General features: G+C 43.8%; 1 protein-coding gene across 5 annotated transcripts in view; it reads left to right on the top strand.

Moving 5' to 3' along the window:
• Nucleotides 1–22393, top strand: part of LOC131104841 (plexin-A2-like) — a 178669-nt gene that overhangs the window by 126155 nt on the left and 30121 nt on the right. For 4 of the 5 annotated variants that reach the window (XM_058052407.1, XM_058052404.1, XM_058052405.1 and 1 more), the window contains exons 12-20: nucleotides 1197–1396; nucleotides 6786–6937; nucleotides 8593–8710; nucleotides 8799–8935; nucleotides 10309–10476; nucleotides 11529–11622; nucleotides 19808–20047; nucleotides 20701–20844; nucleotides 21822–22056. In XM_058052407.1, coding sequence (XP_057908390.1) covers nucleotides 1197–1396; nucleotides 6786–6937; nucleotides 8593–8710; nucleotides 8799–8935; nucleotides 10309–10476; nucleotides 11529–11622; nucleotides 19808–20047; nucleotides 20701–20844; nucleotides 21822–22056 — 1488 coding nt within the window. Of the gene's footprint in view, nucleotides 1–1196; nucleotides 1397–6785; nucleotides 6938–8592; nucleotides 8711–8798; nucleotides 8936–10308; nucleotides 10477–11528; nucleotides 11623–19807; nucleotides 20048–20700; nucleotides 20845–21821; nucleotides 22057–22393 lie in introns of those variants that run through there. The other variant, XM_058052408.1, reaches the window with a different exon arrangement.

Genomic DNA, 22393 nt, shown 5'->3' with positions numbered 1-22393 from the left:
TGTTTTTAATTCTATTAATTCTGAGTTAACTATGGACAAAATACAATTAATTGCGATCAAATCAGTCGACAGACCTAAATAAAAAAAAATATATATATATATATATACATATACGTATATATATATATATATATACATATATATATATATATATATAATTTTATTATTGCAATATTATATAAAAAATGTTTAGGATTATTTCAACTTTTTTTTAAATGTTGAACATTGTTTGTGTTGCATTTTTGCCCTAGAAAAGTATGATTTCTTTTTTTCTGCAATATTACCACTTTATTTTCCCAGCTTCTTGGCTTTTGTTGCCATTTTTGCATGGATTTATTTGCAGGGATATGACTTTATTCTTGACATTTTTAAGACTTTTTTTCCTCAAAAATAGGATGTTTTTCTTGCAATATTTATAGTTTTTTTGATAAAGTTCAACTTTATTTTATGTGTATTTTTGCCTGAGATATTCATTTATTCATTCATTTTCTACCGCTTTTCCTCACGAGGGTCGCGGGGGGTGCTGGAGCCTATCCCAGCTGTCTTCGGGCGTAAGGCGGGGTACACCCTAGAGTGGTCGCCAGCCAATCACAGGGCACATATAGACAAACAACCATTCACACTCACATTCATACCTATGGACAATTTGGAGTCGCCAATTAACCTAGCATGTTTTTGGAATGGGGGAGGAAACCGGAGTACCCGGAGAAAACCCACGCATGCACGGGGAGAACATGCAAACTCCACACAGAGATGCCCGAGGGTGGGATTGAACCCTGGTCTCCTAGCTGTGAGGTCTGCGCGCTAACCCCTGCCTGAGATATATATTTTTTTATTCAATATTGGGGTTTTTTTCTTAAAAAAAATAGTACTTTATTCTCCCAGCCTCTCTCACATTGTTACAGTTTTTACATTTATTTAGTGAAAATTATTATTTTACCTTTGAAGATATTCTTACCTTGGAAAAATTGGATTTTGTTCCTGCGAAAGTACACATTGTTTCACATGTGATTGAAACTTTATACCGCTTAATTCTCACATATGCTGTGGTCTGTGGTGCTGTGATGATTGATTGATGATAATGATGATTATTAAGATGTTTTCCACTGAAAGATCTGTTTCCCTTGGTAATAATCCGACGTTTAGCCCCCTGCTCTTTTGTACGATGCCAATAACCAGCTTGACTGTGTTTCTAGTGCACTTATACAAGTGTGCGGCCCAGCGGGACAGCTGCGGCGTGTGCCTGAAGGCCGACAGGAAGTTTCAGTGCGGCTGGTGCAGCGGCGAAGGGAAGTGCACCCTGCGACGCCACTGCCCCCCCATGAACCCTTACACCACACGCTGGCTCAACCTGTCCAGCAAGAACGTCAAGTGCACCAACCCCCGCATCACCGAGGTCAGTGGCCGTCGTCACACGCACACCTCTGCTGCCGTGGCCACGCTGACGTAGTCATGGGAGAGAAACTCCCATTTTTGGGTCAATCACACTAAACTGAGATGCTCTGCAGGGTCTTTTTGGTTTTCCCGCCCCCTGCCCCCTTCTGAGGAGCCAGTACAGCCATGAGGGCTCACGCCTTAATTAGGCTTGGAAACGCAGTAGCGCATCATTCATTTCATATTCCATTCAACACGTACCCCAGCCAATCAGACGCGTGTGTCAATGACAGGCTTAATTCATTTGCACAACGAGACAGAAAGGGAGGACCAACAAGAGAAGGAAAAGGCCGCCCATTTGTCTCCCATCCTGAAATAATAGCGTTTCAAACCAACAAGACCGCCTCTGAAGTCTTCATTGGCATCACGAAGCACGTACTGTAAATGCTGGATGGACAGCAGCGTATCATACACTCTCTTCGGGCGACAGCAAAGTAGTCCTAGGATCAACCCAACAACGTCACAGTCACCTCTACTAAACTCAACGCAAATTTTCACATTTACTTTTTAAAATTTCAGGATTTTAGTCATTCAGTTTGATTCATTTTTTCATTCATTCATTCATTTTCTACCGCTTATCCTCACAATGATCGCGGGGCTGCTGGAGCCTATCCCAGCTGTCTTCGGGCGAGAGGCGGGGTCCACCCTGGACTGGTGGCCAGCCAATCACAGGGCACATATAGACAAACAACCATTCACACTCACATTCATACCTATGGACAATATAGAGTGGCCAATTAACCTAGCATGTTTTTGGAATGTGGGAGGAAACCGGAGTACCCGGAGAAAACCCACGCATGCACGGGGAGAACATGCAAACTCCACACAAAACAAAATCAAATTGTCATATTTGGCAAATGAGAATGGGGAAGAAGTTGTAACATTCTGGGAATGAAGTCCAAATATCACCAGAAGAACATTTACTAGAAAGACCTACGTCTGTAGCTATACAGAGGTAGCCCACATTCGGACTAGGTCCCACTTCTCGAACAGAGAAGACACAGAGATGGCCGATGGTGGAATTGAACTCGGGTCTCCTAGCTGTGAGGTCTGCGCGCTAACCACTCAGCCTGATTCATTTTTTATTTTTCAATATTTTTTCTTCAAATAAGAAAACTTTATGTTGCCAGCTAATTGTCTCTGGTTGCAATCAGCTCCCCATCACCTGTTGCATATGGTGAAATTGTGATATTAGTCAATTATGTACACCTTTTTTACTGCCTTTTCAAGTTTTTCTATTCTTTTCCATTGCAGTTGAAAAAAGTTTCAATTGTACTAGAAAATAGTCACAATATGGAATTGGAATATTTTCTCAAGGTAACAAGCCTTATAATCATATTATTGTATGTATATGTATATTCTGTGAAGTATATTCCCACGTTTACAGCATTTTATTTCCTTAAAAAAGGACACAGCAGTTTCTCTGAGCAAATGTGTTCATTTGGGAGGGATGGCAGCATATCATGCACTGGTGTGACTATTCTAGGACTATGAAGGTACCTACAGTACACAGTAAATGTCTTGGTAGATTTAGTGAATGACGTTGTTGTCTTGACTTCTTATTTACCTCTAAATCTACGGAAATGTTGTCAGGCTTTTGCAGAAATAGCAAAAAAAAGTCAATGGGATTCTGAATGGCTTGACAGCAAGAAAGCCTTTGTGCCGACATCAGACACACCTCCACGTCTCCTGTTCATTGGCGGTGACAAGTCTTTGCCTTCTTTTGTCTGGCTGGGATTTCAGTCCTTCAAGAGACGCACATCCCGAGAGCGCCCATCATGAGCTAATTTGTATACATATGAGCACATTAGTAGATGTGCCTACCTCTTGAATAATGAATGTTTCTATTAAGTGTCACGGCGTCTCCCCACGCGGGCCATTAATATTGAGGAGACGCGGAGGGATCGACATCAGATGAAGTTTGATGGGCGTATGAAGGCAGGGGAAGACTTGTGATGACTCTTAAGTTCGGAGCTGGAGCAACTGCCTGAATGCAAACGTGGCCTGAGGAAAGACTAAACGTTGTAACTTCCTCGCAGGTTGTTTGGGGTACACATGGGCCATGGAGAAGGGGGCTGTCAGTCAAAGATGCTGTGGTCACCTTTCTGTTTTGGACTGTATTCTGTAGACTCTGTTGTAGCAAGATGGCCGTGAAGTGGGAAGCAGGTTCCATAGATTCATCCATCCGTCTTTTACCGCTTATCTGGGTGGAGTCGTGGGGGCAGCAGCCGAAACAGGGAAGCTCAGACGTCCCTCTCCCCGGCCACTTCGTGCAGCTCCTCTTGGCAGATCTCGAGGTGCTCCCAGGCCAGCTGAGAGACATAGTCTCTCCAGCGTGTCCTAGGACTTTCCCAAGGCCTAATACCGGACCCTGAGGACCAGATGCCCAAGCCAGTTCCTTCCGGATGACAGTGCCTGTCACCTTATCTCCAAGGGAGAGCCCAGCCCCTCCATGGAAAAAAAGTCATTTTGGCTGCTTGTGCCCACAATCCTGTTCAAACAGATCGATGCAGTGTCCGCATCTCTGCAGATGCCGCAACGATCCGCCTGTCAATCTTGTGTTCCGTGCTTCACTCATTGGTGAAGAAGACTCGGGGCAGATCTCATCCCCGACCCGTAAAGGTACCGATGTACTGTAAAAGAACAGAAGAACCTGCAAATGGAACCTGAGTCGCGGTTTATTGGACTTTAGCGTATGGAAGTGAATTATACATTTGTTTCTCCGTGCTTCCTAGGCCTCGTCTTGACAAGCTACACTGTATTACACCTGAATATTATATGCTGCCATCAATCCTTATTGGATTCATGCGTTCCCTTTTAGCGTGCTTGGAAATTTGATCTCAGTCAGCTTGTAGCTTTCCCTACCATCGCTTCATCGAACCATGCTAACGGACATCCCGAGGCGCTTTGGCAGCCGTTTTCCTGACTCTCTCAAACAAACAGATTATCCTCTCACATGAACCTTCTCTTTCTTCCCCCAGAAGTTTCTCTATCACAAATGAGACAACAATTTAGGTCGTCGCACCCAGCTCTGAGTTCCTACTGTGATTGCTAGCAAATCCTTCAAAAGTATCGAGGAAAATAGTGGCGCTTGGTGGACGGAGTTCTGATCCCGCTAAGCCCCAAAGGGGGATCGGGGACGCTAAAGAAAGCCGGGCTGTGCCACGGGTGAGCTGATTGGCTGTTTGCTGGGAATTAGCCGCGATTGACGGTATGACGATAGCAGGCGGAGAGTGGAGCTGCTTCTTAAATGGATTACACAGAGAGAGGGGGAGAGAGAGAGAGAGAGAGAGAGAGAGAGAGAGAGAGAGAGAGAGAGAGAGGCATGCTTCCTTTGGCTTTTCCCAAAAAGCCAAAGGAAGTTGGCTGGATGAAGGAAGTGAAGGCATTGCCTCCTTGAGTGTTCCCCATGGCGAAGGGTGTGTAAGTTACCAACAAATATAAAAGAGCGAGCAGAGCAGCATTTAATGCACTGCTGAGACTACATGGAACAACATCCAAGTACTCCCCAAGACGCTGTCCAAACCAAGTGTAGTGTTTACATCATCATTTTATTGCATCATTTTGGAGGGAAATCAGCATGTCATGTATGGTTGTTATATTCCAGCATCTTCAAAGTACACCATTCCTATGATGAAACAAACATGGAGGTACTTCTGGGGAGACAGAGCCTTCTCCATTGCTGCCCCCACCCCCTACAACTCTTTGCCCCATTCACTCCGTGCTTATCCCGACCTTCCCTCCTTTAAAAACAACTCAAAACCCACCTGTTTAAATCCGTTTTTAATGTCTAACTTTTTATACCTGACTGCTGCGCCCCGCCCCGCCCCACTTTTAGCCTTGTTTTAGCTCTAAATGAATGTTTGGGGGCGACACGGCGGTCGAGTGGTTAGCGTGCAGACCTCACAGCTAGTAGACTAGGATTCAATTCCATCCTTGGCCATCTCTCTGTGGAGTTTGCATGTTCTCCCCGTGCATGCGTGGGTTTTCTACGGGTACTCCGGTTTCCTCCCCCATTCCAAAAACATGCTAGGTTAATTGGCCACTCCAAATTGTCCATAGGTATGAATGTGAGTGTGAATGGTTGTTTGTCTATATGTGCCCTGTGATTGGCTGGCCACCAGTCCAGGGTGTACCCCGCATCTCGCCCCAAGACAGCTGGGATAGGCTCCAGCACCCCCGCGACCCTTGTGAGGAAAGAAGTGGTAGAAAATGAATGAATGAAAGAATGTTTGGATATTGTAATTTAATGCATCTTTTACTCTGTTTTTACTCAACTCTATTTTGATTTCTTTTTTTCTACTGTAAAGTGTCTTTGAATACTCTGAAAAGCGCTATACAAATAAAATGTATTAGGATTATTATTATTATTACTTCTGAAAACCTTGTCTTCAGCTAAAGTAAATAAAGGAGACAGTAGTTTTTCCCTTAGTTCTTTTATTGTTGTGGAGGCGTGGGAGCATATTATGCACGGGTGTTACTACTTCAGTCTTGTCTTAGCAGTCCTATGATAAGGCAAGCATCATATGAGTACTTCTGAAGACTTCTGTCCATCATCATTGATGGTCTGGAGGGACAGCAGCATATCATGCACCGTGTGGTGGGATTTGTCCAAAACATAACGCCTCTTTGTGTGCAGCAGTTCAGGACATGTTACCATCATCTTGCATGTGATCAACAATAAAAAAAATTACATTCCCTCTCCTTATCCCCCCCCAAAATCAAAGCCTGCGCTTATGATCTTTTCCGAGCCCCCCCATTGCTTATGTAACTATCTCTTAAGTCTACTCAAATAGCTGCTGCCATTCCTTGACATGGATATATTTAGCTATTATAACCCCCCCCCCCCCTCCCCCAAGCCTCCATACCCCGCATGCCCAAGCAGCGCTAAAAGATTTATACGTATTCAGGCCCCTTTAGGCAGTGCGGTGACACACTTACTTTTACATCCAGAGCAATTAATGTCCACAGAATCTAGATTACAATGCCGGTGTCCCACCGGGAATCCGCAGTTCCCCCAGCACACGGAAAGGGAGGGGGGCACTACTGAATGTTGGTTTTCTTCCCTTCAGCTTGCACGACCAGTAGTAGCGTATTGATTGTTTTTCCTCTCCATCTACTCTGCCACACGACGACTTGTTGTTCCAAATGCAAGCTAGGACGGTCCTTGTACCCTGCAGGCTCAGTCACACCAAGAGCCCCGAAATGGACACAGTATTTATTTGCCCGTGCCAGCGAGTCGTGCTAAGGAAAAGCCAAAGATAACATTTTCCGTTTTTTGTTTTATTGAATGAAAGTTAATGGTAAAATGTTACATTGCATTGGCCCTCATCTTTCTTCCACGCCTATAGGTGACCCCAGTGGCTGGACCCCTCGAGGGAGGTACAAGGGTCACCATCCATGGCACCAACCTGGGCCTGTCCTTCTCAGATGTGGTGGGCAAAGTGGAGGTGGCGGACGTGAGGTGTGCTCCTGTGCAGGACGGCTACATCATCGCTGAACAGTAAGTACATTTGGGGACTAAGCGACCCCTGGAGTGTTAACATATGTTAACATCCTCCACCAGTGCGTTCAATTGACACAGAATCTGATGCACGTGTTGGTCCATCCACGACACACAGAAGTCATTCACCAACCTCTGCTGTAAAAACGCAGCTAGTCAGCCATTGTTTGAATGTTGAATATTCCATGTGTGCGGGATTCGTAACGGGGTCGTACCTGAACAAACTCCTCTTACGGACTTCACTCAATCACCAAATAGCTTCTCACCTTAATGGCAAGGTATATTCAGGTGTTCTGGAGAGGAGGATCTGCCGCATAGTTGAATCTCGGATTCAGGAGAAGCAGCATGGTTTCGGTCCTAGTTGTGGAACTGTGGACCAACTCTACACTCTCGGCAGGGTCCTTGAGGGTGCACGGGAGTTAGCTAAACTAGTTCACATGTGTTTTGTGGACTTGGAGAAGGCATTTACCTTGTTACTTGAGAAATTTTGTGAGGAGTACTCCTGGAGTACGGGGTACCAGACCAGTCCCTGTATGATGGCTTTCAGATCATACAGCTTTCTGGCCGCAGCCATGACGTTGAGGGGATCCAATTTGGTGACGACAGAATCAGACCGTGATCTTCAGCTGACACTGAATCGATTCCTAGCTGTGTGTGAAGTGGCCGGGAATCAGCACCTCAGAGTCCGAGTCCATGGTTCTCGATCAGAAATGGGTGGAGTATCATTTACAGGTTGGGCATGACATCCTTCCCCAATTGGAGGAACACAAGACAGGTGAATTGATGTGGCGTGCAGTGATGCAGACTCTGCATCGGTCCTTTGTGGTGGAGAGGGAGCTACGTTCCTACCCTCACCTATGGTCATGAGCTATCTCCTCCCGGAGAAACTCAGAGTAGAATCGCTGCTCAGGCACCCAGGATGCCTCCCGGGCCCCTCCCTGGAGAGGTTCAGGGTACGTCTGACTCGTCAGTGACCTCAGGAAAGACCCAGGACACCTTGGAGAGACCATGTGTCTCAGCCGACCTGGAAACGCCCCAAGAAGAGCTCGGCGAAGTAGCCAATGACCCGACCGCCGCTAAGAAGAAGATGGATGAACCACAAACTTCAAGCGGTACAGTAGACAGCTGGACCACGATACGTTGTGAAAATTGGTGGAGCTTGGCGGTAAAGTTGGTGATTGGCCATGAAACATGAAGCCCCCCGGGTGGGTTGAGAACTATTAGCACCTGGTGATCATTCTCACGGGTGGCACCAAGCTCATCAAGGGGCAGGTTGATATTTTGGCAGTACTTTGCCCATAACTAAGGGTCCGACCTGGACTAACTCCTCATGGGCAATCCCCCCAATCAGAGATGGACCACAATCAACTGGGAAGACATCTGGTCCACGTTATTATCAACATGGTAGTATGCGCAACAGGTAGTCGGCCATTTTGGTTCAGAGGTGACATTTTGGTCATGAACAAGGGCCCTACCTGAGCTAACTCCTTCTCAGGATTTCTCCAATCGGCACCAAAGTTGAGGTGACTATTCGAGACAGATGGGCCACGTTAAATTCTCTAAAGATTGGGAATTTTTAGCGTTTGATTTGGGAAAGTTTGATGACGTGCTTTGATCTCCACCAAAAGTTAAACGCAGTGTTTTTATTTTTGTAGGATAGTGTGTGAGATGGATGCGGCCCCCGCTGACAGTCGACCCGGTCCGGTCCAGCTCTGCGTCGGGGAGTGCAGACCTGAACTCAGAGCTCGATCCAATCAGCTGTACTCCTTCGTGGTACAACACACAAACACTATGCCGTCCGTCCGTCTGTCATTTCCTCACACATGCTAATCTCACATTTTTGTGTTTGGCTTTTTTAAAGACGCCCACCATCACTGGTGTGTCTCCCAGCAGAGGCCCAGAATCCGGGGGCACCAAGGTCACCATCATGGGAGAGAACCTGGGCGCCGGCAGCAGCGTTAGCGTTAGGTTTGGAAACCAGACATGCGAGTTCTTCAGGTTAGTTTTTCTCTACGAACATTTTATTGGATTTTACAGCGGTTCACATATTTTTACACTGAAAATATTTTGTAATCATTGCAACAGTTTGACACTGTAACAGATCATGTCTATCTCCATTGTTTCTTATGGGAAAAAATTATAAATTTGCACGAATCAGCGATTGTTAGCATCAGCTGGCTAATAATGATCACATTGTGGACAACTTTCTCTCCATATAAAGTACATATATATTTATAATTATGTATATTTATATTTTTTGTCTTTCTCCTCCTCCCCTCCCCTGGTTGCTCCCACATCCTCCATCCATCCTCCTACTTTTCCGTCTATTTTAAGCCGTTTGCACTGGAGTCTTGACTGCCGTACGGTGTAAGGTTGAGAGCCAAGCTTCGTTTTAATGAGGCAGCGGGATAATTACTTGGATTGTGTGTCATGTGAGGTAGATACTGCTAATGAGCCGGCAGCAGGTAGGACAGGGAACCATGAAGACGTGGATGAAGGACATTCCGCGTCCTTAGACTTGTGGTCTAAGGCCACTCGTATTGTTGTATTCCGTATTGTCTTTGGAAACGCTGTACAAAAGATTGGCTTTTATTTTATTTTATTTTATTTTTTTATTGTATTTTTTTATTTCATTTTTTGCTCGATGTGGTCGTCTGCAGCCATGCCTTTCTAGTTTTATTTTAGAAATATACTATTAAAAATACATTTACGTGATAATATCAATACCCATACGATCAAATATTGTATTATAATCTATAAACACTACATATATAATAAGACAGCAATATTATTGTGTGGATGTTAAATATTGTTTGTTTTGTTGTACCACTGTAATTTATCATATCACTGTGAAGATCCAGGGTTCTTTGTATTTAATTTAAGAAAAAGTCTTTATAATAAATAATACATGGATACGTTATGTGATAATAAATAATACAATAAACAAACATCTGAAAAATAAGTAGCATATATAATAATACATATATTTAGACATATTTATTTTTTTGTTGATTTATTTTATTGGATTTAATTTAAGAAAAATAAAATAAAATAAATAATGAATTGTGATAAATAATAGGAATATAATACAAAGTATGATAACCAGAGCATAATCCAATTTTTTGGGGTTGCTTTAAGAATTACAGCGAATGGTTGGACTTATACGTACGTTGTATTTCTCATCCGACTCACCGGCGTCCCTTCCTGAAGTTTTTTTTTCAATATGACTCCAAAAAAAGCCTACAATTTGCTATTTGCAATTGCAGCACCTTGATACAGACGACCTTGGATTGACAGTACATCCTTGGAGCTCCTGTTGTTATCATTCATACGTATTTGGACTCATTCTCTTCATTGTTGTGTCCCGGCAGTCGAACCATGACGGAAATAGTCTGCTGCTCGGCGCCATCCCTGTCTGGCGTCGGCCCGGTCCAGATCAGCGTGAGTGTTGACCGAGCCCAAATCCGGGAGAGCCTCTCCTTCGAGTACATCGATGATCCCACCGTGGTGCGCATCGAGCCCGACTGGAGCATCGCCAGGTAAAGAAAACACACCCGGCTTCTCACATCCTCCACCTGTGACGATGCTGCGCTTCCAGTCCTTCTCATTCACGAGGAAAGCCCAAAGAAAACATCGTCTTCTGTTCAAAAAGGACTGAGAAATAGCACCATTTGTCAAGGAGAAGTTCCAGATTTACAGCAGTAAAAAAAAGCACACAAGCGCATAGAAAGAGCAAAACAAGGTCATCCAAATCAAGAAGTAATATGCACTACAGCTTTTTTGCATGATTATTACACGGTTATTGTAGAGGAATGAATGGATGGATGAATGAATTAGACCAGGGCTGTCCAAATTGCGACCCCGGGGCCATTTGCGACCTGTGGCTGTTTTTGTATTGGCCCGCAGCACATTCTAAATACATAATGTAACAAGAAGAAAAAACAAAACTGGATCTGCATCAAAACTGGAAAAATCATCAGTAATGTTCCAGCAATGTAGTATGAGAAAAAAGATGTATTCTAACAGAAGAATACTGTTGTAATATTATGAGGATAAATGCTCATTTGAGCAGAATCAAGTCCAAATATGAAAGAAATAACAATTATTTTATGTCATAACATTACAAGAAATAAAGTTTTGGAAAGGTTAGGTTAGGGAAAGTGTATAATCTTCGGAGAATAAATTCCAAATATTTGGCGACTATAGTCATAATTTTGAGGGAAAAAATGGAAAATTGCGTGGAAGAAAAAGAAAATTGTAAAATTAGGTTGATAAAAGAGTTATAATACAAAGTCCAAATATTTTCAGAATAAAGTCGTAATTATGAGATGAAAATCTGGAAATTAGTTAAGGGAATTAGGGAATAAAATCATCATTATGAGATGGACATTGAAAAATTAGGTTGGGGTAAAAGTCAAAATATTAAGGGAATGAAGTCATAATATTCTTAGATTATTTAAGAAAAAAAACACAGCAAATATGAGAAAAAGAGTTAATTTCATCCTTATAATCCTTTTTTTCACCTCCATTAGAAATCTGAGACGCATATGATGATATGGCGTCGCTAATGTCTGCCTTTGGGTTTCCTCAGTGGCCACACCCCCCTGATGGTGACCGGCACGAACCTGGACGTGGTTCAGGAGCCCAGGATCCGGGTCAAGTACGCGGGCAAGGAGTCTGTCAACGTAAGTGTCGTTGTCGCACGCAACGTGTGTTATTACCACGCTTGGTTTGCCGCTCTCATTCGCTCCTTCGTCCTCCGGGATCCGCAAAAGACAATCTTCCCCAAGTGGAGCAAAGCGGGCCTGAAACTTGGGGAAGAATGCATTTAGCAGCAGTTTGCAGGCCGGGGGACGTTGGAGTGTGAGAGGCGTGTAGGGGGGCGTGTATGATGGGGGTCAAGAGAGCCTCTAATGGCTTTCAATGGAAGATTAAGTGCGGCAGGAAGTCGGTGGTCAGCATAAAAAGACCCCGTTTAATCACAATCCCAGCGCTGGGGAATCGCTACAAATTGCGTTTGAGCCGCGTCCTGGGGGCGCTTTTTTAATTAGGAGGATGGGATTTGCTGGATGGGTGAATAGGAGGAGGTAAGGGACGACGGACGACTCGGAGAAAGTAGGAAAACTACAAGTGTACACTGACAGGATGATTGACAGGTGCTCTACTTGACCAAAAGTGGTAAACACTTCCTGGCTGAAGAAGATAAGAGACTTTTCAAATGGATGAAACGTCAAGAATCACTTGAAATGTCTGGAAGACAGACTGGAAGAACCGGGAAGTAACCGAGATGTCATTTCTACATGAAACAGACATGGCGAGTTGCACAAAGAGCAATGGATTCAGTAGAATATTTTGAGAAATGTATTATTACCTCGAACTACGCAGAGGTCGTGTTTTTGATGACGTTTATCTCTTTGTTTGTTTCTGTTGAAAATAACTTGAAAAGTTTGGAATGGATTTGGATGAAATGTTCAGGATTTGTCCGAAATAGGTTGGGGTGATCCCGATCACTGTTGGGATCCAGGAATTTTTGTAAGGATTCTTTAACATTGCGAGATAATTGCGGACCATTTTTGGCATTTGTGTATATAACTCCTCAAAAAAAAGGTCAGCGCATTTGTTCAGGACATTTACCCTTTTCGCTATCATGCTAGGTGTTAACATGCTAATCTTAACATAATAGCATTTTTTGCTATTTTCATGGGTAGACAGATATAGAAACACTTTGGTGTTAGCATGCTAACATTAGCATAGTAGCATTTTTAACTATTATTATACGCTATTATGCTAGATCTTAATTAACACGAGTGTACTAGCTAATGTTAGCATGCTAACATTATTATACTAACATTTTTAGCATTTTCAGAGGTAAGCACTTATACAAATCATTTGCGCTATTATGCTAGGTGTTAGCATTCTAACATGAACATGTTAGCATTCTTAAAGTCATTCAAACCCTTCCGCGGTATGTTTTCATGGTCAAGGAATGTAAGTACGTAGCGTGGATCAAATAAATGTAGGACTAATATTTATGCTGCATATAACAATACCGGGGCACCATGGGGCTTGCCCGAGGTCTGTGCTCCCCGAGTGTTTTACTCGGTAAATCAATATAGATTGGGTTTTTTTTAAGGTTTTGAGAAGTTGCCAGACATAACACATTGCACAAAGAGCAATCAATAGCACGCAGTCTTTGTTAAATGTATTATTAAATGAAGTGGAGTCACAACAAAGAGTATTGGATGCAGCAGACATCATCCATATTGTATTATCCAAGTCATATAGATAATATAGATCAATAAGTTGCTAGTGTTAAAACGCATGAAGATCAATGGATTTAAAGAATTTACCAAAAATTACAACTTTATCTGTTTTCCTCTTGTTTCTCATAAAAAAATTTAATATTACAAAAACATTTTTTCTTTAGTATTTTACCTGTATGCATTCTTACATTTTACTTTTTTTCTCATCACACCTTTTTTGTCTTAATATTTTGGCTTTCTTGTCATAAAAGTACAGCTTTTTTAATGCTGTGATTTTTTAAATTATTTTTAACTTAAAATAACTAACTAAAATTAAATTAAATTAAATCTTGTCATATTTTGACTTGTTTCCATAATAATATCACTTTTTCCACTTTGCCTAATTTTCCAAAAATTACAAATCCATTTTGGTTATTTTTGGTTTCTTCATGTATTCTTACAAAAATATAACTTTTTATATTTTGACTTTATTGTCAAAATTACCACTTTTTAAAATGTCAACTTTCCTCTTAATGATCTTACTTTTTTCTCGTAATATTTGACTTCATTCTGTCCAAAATTCCTAATTATTTTGTTTTGTTGTTCTTACAGTATTCCAACTTCAGAGAGAACATGTTTTTCCTCATCATTTCAACCATATGCTATTCAAATGTCTTCAGAATATTTCATTTAATTTTGTGCCACACTTCAGAGCCATGGGTTAGAAGGCCAGGAGCATGAAGAGCAATGGATTGGACCTACTGTACTACAAGTGGCTTGCACATACCGTATTTTCCCGACTGTAAGTCACAGGAGGCCAAACACGCATAATTAGGTAGAAAAAAATATACATAAGTCGCACTGGAGTACAAGTCGCATTTTTTCAGGTAATTTGTTTTGCAAACTACTTGACCAAAACAGACATTACGTCATCTTGAAAGTTCTAACATTAATAAACAAATACAGAAACAGAGAAATAGAGAAGCTACACCAAAATAAACATGAACAGAAAAGTATCTAGTCTTTATGGAACATAAACAGTTTTAAGCACAGTAACTGTAGCCTAAAGAACAAAACAAGTGTACCTTTTAATATAATTCATAACAAGCAAAGTCACTCCACATCACTAAATCCGTTGTATTCTTCGTCCTTGGTGTCACTTCTAAATAACTCCACCAAGGAAGAGGAGCTTCCTCTTCCTCTTCTTCAGACTCAGACTCAGTTGCAGTTCCAATTATTCCAGCCTTTCTGAATCCAGACAGGATGGTCTCGGTTGCCATTCAATAGCTTGTAGAAAAGTTACATGGCGCATCCTCCCGGTTGCTGTGAAGCTCTGCTGGCCTCCGTCATCCACCGCTCCCACAGGCGACGCAATACTGCCTTAAAGCTCCGGTTTACCGAGATGTCAAGTGGCTGGAGTACTTTTGTTAAACCCCCGGGGATGATTGCAGGTATGGAATCGTTTTGGACTGTGGCGTGATATGCGCTCGCACGCTGTCCGTCACAAGCAGGGCTTTGCGTGTTCTGAAGAAGCCATCGGGGCGTCTAGTGTAGCATTTTGTATGCCAAAAGTTCCTCGTTTCCTGATCCATCCACCCTTTCTCATTCACGGCTACAACGACATCAGAGGGCGACTGGATTTTTGGCATGGCTTTCATTTTGAAAATGATAATGGTGTATAGCTCAAATACTACTTTTTCCTAGTGTTTTATTGTTTCGTAGCTAGTTAAAGCCTTTTTTCCTAGTACTTTTTCCTAGTGTTTTATTATTTAGTAGCAAGTTCACTGCTTTTTTCCTAGTACTTTTTCCTAGTGTTTTATTATTTAGTAGCCAGTTAAAGCCTTTTTTCCTAGTACTTTTTCCTAGTGTTTTATTGTTTAGTAGCTAGTTCACAGCTTTTTTCCTAGCACTTTTTCCTAGTGTTTTATTGTTTAGTAGCCAGTTAAAGGCTTCAGGAAGTTTCCAGACGGTTGAAGGCTTTTTTCCTAGTACTTTTTCCTAGTGTTTTATTGCTTAGTAGCAAGTTAAAGCCTTTTTTCCTAGTACTTTTTCCTAGTGTTTTATTGTTTAGTAGCCAGTTAAAGGCTTTTTTCCTAGTACTTTTTCCTAGTGTTTTATTGTTTAGTAGCTAGTTCACAGCTTTTTTCCTAGTACTTTTTCCTAGTGTTTTATTGTTTAGTAGCCAGTTAAAGGCTTCAGGAAGTTTCCAGACACAAGGACGAACAGACTCTATAATTGATTGCTGTAAAGAAAAGGAGATATAAAAACAAGGCTCTCTCCCATCTGTGGATCCCACTTCTAACACCTAAGCTCCTAAAGTGTCTCGCTCGCTCAGGGCTGAACATCACAATACGACCTGTAGTGTTTATTCCGACAGTAAGGACGTGCTTTTAGTGGCGTATGAAAGCTGACTTAATTGCAAACGTGTCTGTTTCACAATTTAGCAGTGGAGCGTAAACACTTCCTGTGCCACACAAGCGGCACAAAAGAGGCTGGCTCGTTGACGCTGGCAAAGAAGCCGGCAAGGCTGTCTTTATCCAGACACCTCCAGCCTCCCCTCCTTTGTCGCCCAAGGAATGGGAAAAGTAAGAGCCGCAGCCTGTCAGACGGCTTCAAATGATCACCTGTCTGCCACTAAATTGCCACGCCGCAACTTTCTCAGTGTGGAAAATGTCTGTGTGAGCACTCGGTGGCGTTTATCGTCATCTCGCTTCAAGCTGAAAGGCTTCTTTCATGAAGATGCCTGGGCTGATCAGAGGTTGTTATTGTATCGCTAATGGTAGGATTGCCATCACCATAATAGATGCTCAGTACTTGCACATTACTTCCTCTCATTCATCTTCTATTGTGTGATGAACGCACCGCCGCACGTCTCAATAACAGCGTCACGATTGGCTCGTGGAATTACGGCCTTGTCCACCAGCCGCTCAACAATTCTGTCTCGTCGGAATCTACAGATATTTAACTCAAGATATTTGAGCTGTGGGCGGCACGGCGGTCGAGTGGTTAGCACGCAGACCTCACAGCTAGGAGACCAGGGTTCAATTCCACCCTCGGCCATCTATGTGTGGAGTATGCATGTTCTCCCCCGTGCATGCGTGGGTTTTCCTCCCTCATTCCAAAAACATGCTAGGTTAATTGGCCACTCCAAATTGTCCATAGGTATGAATGTGAGTGTGAATGGTTGTTTGTCTATATGTGCCCTGTGATTGGATGGCCACCAGTCCAGGTTGTACCCCGACAGCTGGCAGCACGCAACCCTTGTGAGGAAAAAGCGGTAGAAAATGAATGAATATTTGAGCTGTTACCATAATGTGGTAACGCAAACACAAGTTTGCGTTGTTGCACAACACAGCAGCACCAGAAGCAGTGTTGTCACGGCTGCACTGCCCAGTACAGATGAGTAATAAGTATAACATGCATAAGAAGTATAACGTGCATTACTTTCACACCAACAGCTGATTTGACAACCAAACTTGTCATGGATGATGAAGCATAGTCCGCTTCAGCTTTGATGACCGTGAAAGTGTCGCCAATGACGGCAGTCAGTATTTTGTCCCCCCTTCAAAACGCATTTTTTATTTCCAGGCTGCTGGAATCCAAAAAGGAGCAAGGAAACAGTGATGTGTAAATGGGCCATTTAGGGATTTGATGAGCAAATGTGCTGTTAGGCTGGAGGGCGGGACATGCAATGGCCGTCAATCATCAAGCTTTAGAAAGCCCCGGTGGCATACTGTGTTTGTTTGTCTGCGACACATTGCTGTGCAGCTTTCGGTGTTGGTAAGTTCAAATGAGGTCCACAAATAGAGAAAATAATTGTCAACATGTAATATGGATCAGATCCAGATCAAACTAGGTGTGATGTTCCAACTCCGTGACCCTTGAGTAAGTTTTGCTCAAATTGGATAACCTCTGACTGTATGACATTGTAAAATGTGCTTCCGACTGCCTATGGCTGAATACGTTAACACCAGCTAACATAGCCGTGATGCTACAGCACAACAAACCACGCACAAGGTCTCTGGCCGGGCGAGATGCAGCTTCATGTGGAGATGTGCGTAGGACGGCGGAGTCTTAGAGTCAGAGGTCAACCGGAGGCTAGCATTGGGTAGCAGGTTGGCAGCTCCTGAGCTGTGTTGTCTTGCTACTCCTACACGGTTTTCCTGCCAAGCGGCACTGGTATGCAATCCAAACCTAACATCCATCCACACGAGCCAACGTGCCATGTTCACCAGGCGTGGGTCGAGTCAGCGGGATTTAAAACAAGCCAAATTTTGCCAGCAACACTCAAAGAACATGGATTTATGATCATCATCTTTGCTTAAATATATTATGTAGTTTGTTCTACATTGTTGCATTTGTGGAAAGCTGACGTTAAATTTGCAAAAAGTACATTCATAGTTCACGAAATAGCTGGAACTAGTGACGTACTGGGGGTAATACCACGTACGTAGATAAAGCACAGTAAACTAAACCTTTTAGAGGTAGATTGTTGTCTTGGTTCAGGATATTTTTCATCAGAATAGTCGGTTGTGTTGCTGCTGGATGTTCACGTATCCTGGTGATACTGTAAGTTTGTTTAAGTTCCCAAAAGAGGAAGGTTTAAGACAACACAACACGAGACAGATGGGTGTCATTTCACGACATAGCATGACTGCTATGCCGGAACACATTTACAAGGATTTTGTGTTTAGATTTACATTCCAAAAAGTGTTTGCATTTTGTCAGATGTTACTATTTCGCTGTGTTGTTCCCAAGTCACTTAGTTATGCCTTTGGAAAAGGCATTGTTTGTCAAGAAACTGTTTCTTGGATTGGAGGGCGGCGCTTCTGGAGGCTGTTTTGGTACCATTCTTTATTCATGGCTGCTTTTTTGGGTGCACTGAAGCCCACTTCGGACTGAACAATAGCAAGTGGTTAGCACGCAGGCCACACAGCTAGGAGACCTGAGTTCGATTCCACCCTCGGGCATCTCTGTGTGGAGTTTGCATGTTCTTCCCGTGCATACGTGGGTTTTCACCGGGTACTCCGGTTTCCTCCCCCATTCCAAAAACATGCTAGGTTAATTGGCCACTCCAAATTGTCCATAGGTATGAATGTGAGTGGGAATACTATGTCCATACTATGTGCCCTGTGACAGGTCTAGGGTGTACTCTCGCCCGAAGACAGCTGGGATAGACTCCAGCATGCCCATGAACTTTGTGAGGATAAGGTATGAATGAATGAATGAAGCGTTCTTCACAACAATTGAAGTTATTCATAATGATAATGGTTTGGTTTAGGTGCCATCCTACTGGCAGCAAAATCCTTGCAGCAGAATCACGAACCTGACGTGAGATGGTCCTTTTGTGGCTCTGCTTATACACAGGAGAAAGTTCATTGTCATGATAAAGAGGGACTGTGCTCTTATCTTATCGCTCCTCAAAACATTGTGGAGTATCGGGTTGTGACCAATCAAGCGATGCAAAGTCAGCATCATAAAAAGGCAGCAGACTTTGTGAAAATGAATATTTGTGTCATTGTGACCGTAGCAAACATGACCAGGTCTTGTTTTTCCAGTAGCCTATTCTCCCAGAATTCTGATGTCATTTCTGAGGGAATTGCTGTTGAGATGACGGCGTTAGAAAACATCCAATCGTCGCTTCAGGGCACGACAACAATACAACAACAACGCAATGTCGTGGTCGCCTCATTTTAAGTTCGCTCACAGCCCGGGTTTGCTGTGCAAAGGAGAAGCGCCTGTGCACACAAAGCACGTATGGCGTGGACTACACACACCAACCCAGCATCGATCTCCCCCGACGGGTGCTTCGCCACACACACAACAGGTAGAAGGCGTGGTACTCGCTCGCATTCAGCAGCTTTGGTGATATTTGCTTCTAATTAAGTTTCTTCCCCAGAGAAAGCGAGCGAGCAGGCCGGGAATGAAAGCAGATAAAAAAACTCTGTGAGCGGACTCGCTGCTCGGCAATCAATCCTCGCCTCCCCCAGCCTTTCTCGCCGATCCTCCACCTCCCCCCCACCTCCCCCCACCCCCTCTCAAGCCGAGCCAGCGAGGATGGATGGGAGACAGCTCACTCATCTGGGCAAACTGGAGAGAAGTAATAAAAGAGCCGTAGCTCAGCCCGCTAGCAGCCTCCAGCTGCGGAGGAGGCAAAGGAGAGAGCGCCTCCGAGCTTTTGTGGCCGGTGCTTTTTCACCGGAGCACCGGCGGCTGTTTATTTCTCATTTAATGGAGGTGTCCACGCCGATAGAGATTGATTTGATGACGGGCTGTAAATCATTTTCCCTGCAAAGAATGAGGCGTGTAAAGACCAAATATGGGCCTAATGGGCTTCCTCCTTCTTTCTCCGTCGCTCCACATCTCGGAATTGACTGGGATTGACAATGCACATATCTCAATGTTGTGGTTAAACATTTTTATCTCGACCAGAGGCGGCTATTTACTCACCAAACTCTTATCAATGGGAATAGCATTTGTGGCGTTTCTATGGTGCTTTATTCTTGATTTCTGTCAATTAAGCAGTGAGGCAAAAAATCCAGTAAAAAATAGAACAGCGTCATATTTTGGTTGGTGTCCTCTCCGCTAATTTGGGTTTTCGCCCCGCGTCCTCTGTGGTGCTCTCCAGGTGTGCAAAGTGTTGAACACCACCAGCATGAGCTGCTCGGCTCCCTCCCTGGTGGAGGACTACCATCCCGGTCCGGACACGGTTAAGCACGCCGACGAGTTCGGCTTCATCTTCAACAACGTGCAGGCGCTGCTGGTCTACAACAACACCAACCTGCTCTACTACCCCAACCCGTACTTTGAGCCTCTCAGCACCACCGGAGTCCTGGAGCAGAAGCCAGGATCTCCCATCATCCTCAAGGTAGTCTCGAGACTCCGCCGCCAACTTCCACACGTGAAATAACACATGCTGACTGACCATTTAAAAATAGCACCATTGTTATGTTAATATATACCGTTATTCATCACAGGCAACATTTGCCTCATTTTCTTTTGTGTGTGCATGCCAAGCAGTGCAGCAGTGGAATATTTTATTGGAAAATGTAATGGTAATAATTAGTTGTTTTTTTAAAATGGATAGCCAAAAAAGGGAGAAAAATCAGAGAATTTACTGTCACGAACGGAAACATTTTATAAAATGCTACATATGCAAATTATCTTTTAAAAATGTCATAAAATTCCTTTAAAACATTGTTGAAGTATTTCATTGTTGAAATAGCACCCCCAGCTACTTGACTTAGTGTTCTTCATTTTTCTTTCCACGTGATGATTTCTACAAGTTTTCATACTATACGACTAAATGTGACAATTAAACACAAGTATTCTCCAGAGTGGAGTCCCTCAGGGATCCTACCTTGAACCCGTCTACTTGTGTTTTCTTTCATTTTGCCTGAATTTGTAGACCTCAGCTGCACACACACTTCCTCATTTTACTGTCCTTTGAGGTCTTACTTTCACTCTGTGGCGTGTTTGATGCTCGCACCTCCTAATTGCGCCCCCCTGGTGTATCCACAGGGCAGAAACCTGCTACCCCCGGCCTCAGGGGGCCTGAAGCTTAACTACACGGTGCTGATTGGAGAGACCCCCTGCTCGGTGACCGTGTCCGAGAGCCAGCTGCTGTGCGAGCCGCCCAACCTCACCGGACAATACAAAGTCATGGTCAGTGTGGACTCGTCAAACTTTTACTTTCCATCTGTCCTCGGGTGTGTGAGTGTGGGGGGGGGGGGGGCAAGTGCATTATTCATGCTGTCATCATTGCTCATTCAGCCGAGGGTGAGGGCTTGAAGGGAGAGCCCGGTGTGTGTCAGTCGCCTCGTGCTCGTGTTTATTAATCTTTGTCTTCTGGAGTGTTTGAGGCTGCATGTGTTTGTGCAACAATACATTTATTTGTCCTACGTTTTCAAACATTTAAACGGCCAAAGCGTAGGCCTTGCCATGGAAAACAAAGCCAGCAGTACCAGAAGTTTGCTAGCGTGCCACAGAAGATAAATGATGATGACGGTGAAGGTGTAATATAACGTCTGTAGTGCTGGAGAGTCGTATATCATGTGTTATAACTTGACCTATTAAAAAAGTCATACGATGAGCCAGCAGAGATGCATGGCGTGTCCTCCATCCAATCAAAAGCAATGGCAGGTAAAACAGAATGTAGTAATATCATTCTATTGCAGTTACATATAATTATAATCACACGCTCCGAGTAGCCGGTGTGCCACTACAGAGGGCAGGAGAACCGGAGCATAGAGCAGGGGGAGCCACCTGCCGCGGCCCAGCAAGGTGCACTATAGTCGGACACACGCTCCGAGCAGCTGGTGTGACACCATGGAGGTCTCCGGCCAACCCCTGGCACTTCTCAATCACAGCGGCGCTGGCGTTTCAGGTGGCTGATGGGGATTTTTGTGTGGATTGTGGCACAACGTTATTCCTCTTAAAGTGGGGTCAGGGGAAGAAAAAAGCGCTTGGAGCGCTTGATTTGCTCAGCCCCACGGTACGAATAATCTCGCCGAATTGGTTGATTTTTTTAAATGATCGTTTATCTGAGCTATTTTTAGTATTTAGAAAAATGCTACAGAAGGATGAAGTAAGTTCAAGAACATTCAGGTCTTCATCCTAACATCTCAGCTGTTCCTCCACAGGTCCAGGTGGGCGGCCTCCACGTGTCTCCCGGCGCTGTGCACATCATGTCCGACAGCCTGCTCACCCTGCCCGCCATCGTCAGCATCGCCGCCGGCGGGGGGCTGCTCCTCATCATCGTCATCCTCGTCCTCATCGCCTACAAGCGGAAGTCGCGCGAGAACGACCTCACTCTGAAGCGCCTGCAGATGCAAATGGACAACCTGGAGTCACGGGTGGCCCTGGAGTGCAAGGAAGGTACGCAGGCGTGATCGATTCACGCTGGTCCCTTCATGTTGGGGCCTTTGCTCACCGTATAAATGATGAAGATGTTGAAGACGTCCTACAGTAAACAAATCACTGGTGGTCTGCACGCTTTCAATAATGCAGTGGTAGGATCCTTACATCTAGGCCAGCGTGTCATATACAGTCAACACCACCTACTGCTACACCTACACCACACGTACAGTATGTGTATGTACCCCAAATACTACATTTATATACATATACAGTATGTGTATGTACCCAAATACTACATTTATATACATGCACAGTATGTGTATGTACCCCAAATACTACATTTGTATACACGTAC

This window comes from Doryrhamphus excisus, chromosome 16, assembly GCF_030265055.1.
Source record: "Doryrhamphus excisus isolate RoL2022-K1 chromosome 16, RoL_Dexc_1.0, whole genome shotgun sequence".
Classification (NCBI taxonomy): Eukaryota; Metazoa; Chordata; class Actinopteri; order Syngnathiformes; family Syngnathidae; genus Doryrhamphus; species Doryrhamphus excisus.
Note: the sequence above shows the minus strand (reverse complement) of the source record. Positions and strands in the feature narration are given on the sequence as shown.